The sequence below is a fragment of the Haliotis rufescens genome, unplaced genomic scaffold (assembly GCF_023055435.1).
Source record: "Haliotis rufescens isolate VD_foot unplaced genomic scaffold, xgHalRufe1.0.p SCAF_32, whole genome shotgun sequence".
NCBI lineage: Eukaryota > Metazoa > Mollusca > Gastropoda > Lepetellida > Haliotidae > Haliotis > Haliotis rufescens.
Window position 1 is genome coordinate 2508868 of NW_025964024.1, and position 5746 is coordinate 2514613.

The 5746-nt window shown below is 51.7% G+C and overlaps 1 protein-coding gene across 1 annotated transcript; it reads right to left on the reverse strand.

Moving 5' to 3' along the window:
* Positions 1-949: 949 nt before the first annotated feature.
* LOC125371944 (extensin-like) lies at positions 950-2419 on the reverse strand. Its single transcript, XM_048380645.1, has one exon. The coding sequence runs from the start codon at positions 2417-2419 to the stop codon at positions 950-952; it is 1470 nt and encodes a 489-aa protein (XP_048236602.1).
* Positions 2420-5746: the final 3327 nt, after the last annotated feature.

Sequence of the window (5746 nt, forward strand, 5' to 3'; positions counted from 1 at the left end):
CCCGGTCGGGTGGATGTGAAAGGGGTGCCGGCTACTCGGAGCGTGCGTTAGTTGGTCGAGAGGGAAGGATGGTAATACGATGGGGGTATATTCGGACGGGGAAAGGAGAAAGACAAGGTACGGGGACGGTGTGAGATGGTGCTGTGGTAGGGGTATATTCGGACGGGGAAAGGAGAAAGACAGGGTACGGAGACGGTGTGAGATGGTGCTGTGGTGGGGGTATATTCGGACGGGGAAAGGAGAAAGACAGGGTACGGAGACGGTGTGAGATGGTGCTGTGGTGGGGGTATATTCGGACGGGGAAAGGAGAAAGACAGGGTACGGAGACGGTGTGAGATGGTGCTGTGGTGGGGGTATATTCGGACGGGGAAAGGAGAAAGACAAGGTACGGGGACGATGTGAGATGGTGCTGTGGTGGGGGTATATTCGGACGGGGAAAGGAGAAAGACAAGGTACGGGGACGGTGTGAGATGGTGGAGGTATATTCGGACGGGGAAAGGAGAAAGACAAGGTACGGGGACGATGTAAAGTGGTGGGGGTATATTCGGACGGGGAAAGGAGAAAAACAAGGTACGGGGACGATGTGGGGAGGTGGGTGTATATTCGGACGGGGAAAGGAGAAAGACAAGGTAAGGGAAGATACAAACTGGGAGTGCTGATTACGCTCTTTGCGGCGACGGACGTTGAAGCGGATGTTTGATCGATACACAGAAACTATGCAGGGCGGGTACAGGATATTAATCGATGACATACTTCTGTCAGTTTATGCTCTGTCGTGTCATTCTAGCACGTTATAAAGCGGTACATGATCTTTGAAGTGGTACTTTGATCACCCCCGCACGTTAGATGTGTAGGGTGAGAGTGTGGGGCGAGTGAGGGATAGCAGTGTGTGCAGGGGGTGTGCAGGGCGAGTGTGTTAGGGATCTGAGGCGAGCTCATGATGAGTGACTTAGGAACCGAAGGCGAGTGCAGGGCGAGTGAGTATGGAGACTGGGGAAAGCGCATGATGAGTGAAAGGCGCCTGAGGCGAGTCAGTGTCGGGTGTTGGAGGCAAGTGTTGGGCGAGTGAGAGTCGGGGATTGGAGACAAGTGTTGGGCGAGTGAGAGTCCGGGATTTGGAGGCAAGTTTGGGTGAGTGAGAGTCGGGGATTTGGAGGCAAGTGTTGGGCGAATGACAGTCGGGAGATGGAGGCAAGTGTTGGGCGAGTGAGAGTCGGGAGTTTGGGGCAGGTTTTGGGCGAGTGAGAGTCGGAGATTTGGAGGCAAGTGTTGGGCGAGTGAGAGTCGGGAGTTGGAGGCAGGTGTTGGGCGAGTGAGAGTCGGGAGTTGGGGGCAGGTTTTGGGCGAGTGAGAGTCGGGGATTTGGAGGCGAATGTTGGGCGAGTGAGAGTCGGTGATTTGGAGGCAAGTGTTGGGCGAGTGAGAGTCGGGAGTTGGAGGCAAGTGTTGGGCGAGTGAGAGTCGGGAGTTGGGGGCAGGTTTTGGGCGAGTGAGAGTCGGGGATTTGGAGGCGAAAGTTGGGCGAGTGAGAGTCGGAGATTTGGAGGCAAGTGTTGGGCGAGTGAGAGTCGGGAGTTGGAGGCAAGTGTTGGGCGCGTGAGAGTCGGGAGTTGGTTGCAGGTTTTGGGCGAGTAAGAGTTGGGGGCAGGTTTTGGGCGAGTGAGAGTCGGGAGCTGGAGGCAAGTGTTGGGCGATTGAGATTCGGGAGTTGGAGGCAAGTTTTGGGCGAGTGATAGTCGGGAGTTGGAGGCAAGTGTTGGGAGAGTCGGGAGTTGGAGGCAAGTGTTGGGCGGGTGACAGTCGGGAGTTGGAGGCAAGTGTTGGGAGAGTCGGGAGTTGGAGGCAAGTGTTGGGCGAGTGACAGTCGGGAGTTGGAGGCAAGTGTTGGGCGGGTGACAGTCGGGAGTTGGAGGCAAGTGTTGGGAGAGTCGGGAGTTGGAGGCAAGTGTTGGCCGAGTGACAGTCGGGAGTTGGAGGCAAGTGTTGGGCGGGTGACAGTCGGGAGTTGGAGGCAAGTGTTGGGAGAGTCGGGAGTTGGAGGCAAGTGTTGGCCGAGTGACAGTCGGGAGTTGGAGGCAAGTGTTGGGCGGGTGACAGTCGGGAGTTGGAGGCAAGTGTTGGGAGAGTCGGGAGTTGAAGGCAAGTGTTGGGCGAGTGACAGTCGGGAGTTGGAGGCAAGTGTTGGGCGGGTGACAGTCGGGAGTTGGAGGCAAGTGTTGGGAGAGTCGGGAGTTGGAGGCAAGTGTTGGGCGAGTGACAGTCGGGAGTTGGAGGCAAGTGTTGGGCGAGTGACAGTCGGGAGTTGGAGGCAAGTGTTGGGCGAGTGAGAGTCGTGTGTCTGAGGAAGGTGTAGGGCGAGTGAGAGTTTTATTGTGCAGGACTTCAAAACAAGAGCGTACGGAGAGCGTGTTGCGAGCATGTGGAGAGCGTGTGGTGAGCGTGTGGTGAGCGTGTGGCAGTTATTGACTGACAAATATTACGTGTATATTTACTGCTTTATCATTGAAGTGCAACTCCACATTTTTCAACTTTATCAAATGATGCGTACAAGCGAGTAATCTGTCTATAAAAGGAAGTCCTTAGTGTTACAAACACATACTCTGCTATAAGTGAAGTCTTCGCTTTCCACCATATATTGCGCTGACAATAGACCTCCTGTCATCGCATAACACGCATATCAATGTCAAATCAACAAATTCCGGATGTAAGTTTTAAGCAAGCACAAAAGACCACTGAGACTCCCATGAGAAGGTCTGGATGGAAATGTGGCATTTTTATTTGGAAGGTTATTGATAAGTAGCTACAAGTAAACTGTGATTCGCGTGACCCAGGTACACGCGCAGGTCTCGCGACAGTGCAGGTAGCCCTCACGCCATCAATCAAAGCCCTTCCTCTCCACAACGCTCAGGTAAGCTTAGCTGATTTTATACCCGCGATAAATGGCTTGGGGGAACAGGACGACAGTTTGCCAAAGGATCAAGGGGAATATATAAAGTGTTTTATTAACTTTTGAATTCAATTTATGAGACTGTTTTGCAGTTTAATCTCTGCAATTTGATAAATAACTTTATCATTTGTCGCCATTCCTGTGCCCCCAGTCATCAGAGATATTCGCGCATATCGCCACGTCCCGCGCCAAGGTGACATCATACATCAAACATGTGTGCTTTCCCTTACTCACTCTATCCCTGCAGTCTCCACCCTCATATCTCTGCCCAAACGTCGCCCCACCCCGCTACCCACCACACCACTGTAGTTTCCACCCTCACACCCCGTAGCCTACTCTTCAGCTCACGCCCGCATACCCTTCAGCTCACAACCCGGTTGCCTATCCTTCAGCCCACACCCTCGTAGCCTATCCTTCAGTTCACATCCTCGTAGCCTATCCTTCAGCTCACATCCTCGTAGCCTATCCTTCAGCTCACACCCTCATAACACATCCTTCAGCTCACATCCTCGTAGCCTATCCTTCAGCTCACACCCTCGTAGCCTATCCTTCAGCCCACACCCTCGTAGCCTATCCTTAAGCTCACATCATTGTAGCCTATCCTTCAGCTCACATCATTGTAGCCTATCCTTCAGCTCACACCCTCGTAGCTTATCCTTCAGCTCACATCCTCATACCCTAGCCTTCAGCTCACAACCCGGTTGCCTATCCTTCAGCCCACACCCTCGTAGCCTATCCTTCAGCTCACATCATTGTAGCCTATCCTTCAGCTCACACCCTCATAACACATCCTTCAGCTCACACCCTCGTAGCCTATCCTTCAGCTCACGTCCTTGTAGCCTATCCTTCAGCTCACACCCTTGTAGCCTACCCTTCAGCTTACACCCTCGTAGCCTATCCTTCAGCTCACATCCTCGTAGCCGATCCTTTAGCTCTCACTCTCATAGCCTATCCTTCAGCCCACACCTTCGTAGACTATCCTTCAGCTCACACCCTCATAGCCTATCCTTCTGCTCTCATCCTCGTAGCCTATCCTTCAGCTCACGTCCTTGTAGCCTATCCTTCAGCTCACACCCTCGTAGCCTATCCTTCAGCTCACACCCTCATAACATATCCTTCTGCTCTCATCCTCGTAGCCTATCCTTCAGCTCACACCCTCGTAGCCTGTCCTTCAGCTCACACCCTCATAGCCTGTCCTTCAGCTCACGTCACTGTAGCCTATCCTTCAGCTCATACCCTCGTCGCCTATCCTTCAGCTCACACCCTCATAGCCTATCCTTCTGCTCTCATCCTCGTAGCCTATCCTTCAGCTCACACCCTCGTAGCCTATCTTTCAGCTCACGTCATTGTAGCCTATCCTTCAGCTCACGTCATTGTAGCCTATCCTTCAGCTCATACCCTCGTAGCCTATCCTTCAGCTCACACCCTCGTAGCCTATCCTTCAGCTTACACCCTCGTAGCCTATCCTTCAGCTCATACCCTCGTAGCCTATCCTTCAGCTCACACCCTCGTAGCCTATCCTTCAGCTCACACCCTCGTCGCCTATCCTTCAGCTCACACCCTCGTAGCCTGTCCTTCAGCTCACATCCTCGTAGGTTATCCTTCAGCTCACGTCATTGTAGCCCATCCTTTAGCTCATACCCTCGTAGCCTATCCTTCAGCTCACACCCTTATAACACTTCCTACAGCTCATACCCTCATAACACATCCTTCAGCTCACACCATCATAACACATCCTTCAGCTCACACCCTCATAACACATCCTTCAGCTCATACCCTCATAACACATCCTTCAGCTCACACCCTCGTAGCCTATCCTTCAGCTCACACCCTCATAACACATCCTTCAGCTCACACCCTCATAACACATCCTTCAGCTCACACCATCATAACACATCCTTCAGCTCACACCCTCATAACACATCCTTCAGCTCATACCCTCATAACACATCCTTCAGCTCACACCCTCGTAGCCTATCCTTCAGCTCACACCCTCATAACACATCCTTCAGCTCACACCCTCATAACACATCCTTCAGCTCACACCCTCATAACACATCCTTCAGCTCACACCCTCATAACACATCCTTCAGCTCACACCCTTGTCACCTTGTTCCACCCTATCGTCTCACCCCTATCATCACATCCTTGGTCCACACCATCCTTTCAGCCAATACCAGCTCTGCCTCGCTCTCCCACAACCCATCAGTGCTCAACATCTTCAACATGCCTTCTTAAACCCTGTTCGTAAGGAAAAATAACAATGTGCCATGTATGTTAGAGATAAGTTGGACGTTGATCATTAGGTAAGATCCATCTTCAGGTAATGATCGGAATGGATTGGGAAGCCAGCGTTACAATAACCAGAATAAATAATTTACCTGGAAAAGGGTAGTCGAAAACCAAATAGTTAAAAACTAGTTAAGCTGTCACCAATAAAGTGTCACATGTTCCCGTTATGCCAACGGCTAAATGCCAATCAAAGACGTCCCTGGCATTTGTTTGTGTGTAAACATATATTTAGTCAGCAACTCTGGTGTCCTGTAACCAACCGGTGAGTGACTGCGTCACCTCTTGTTTACAATATCAGACAAAAACACACAGACTGTTGGCGACATTGCAATGAAAGTTTACTGCAAATTAGTTCCATGGCCAGACAATGTTCTTGTTGAATAGTGCGTGTAAGAGAGCACAGAATTAAAGTTAAGTGGTCCCCCAAGAAGACAAAACCAGGGGCGGCGTTTTTCTGACCCCCAACGGCCCTCTTTGTTACCCCGGCCCGCTGACGATCTCTGCCCT

What these genes read in the sequence shown, in the direction of transcription:
- LOC125371944 (XM_048380645.1), bottom strand. Translation starts at nt 2,419, where the DNA reads ATGCTCGCAACACGCTCTCCGTACGCTCTTGTTTTGAAGTCCTGCACA.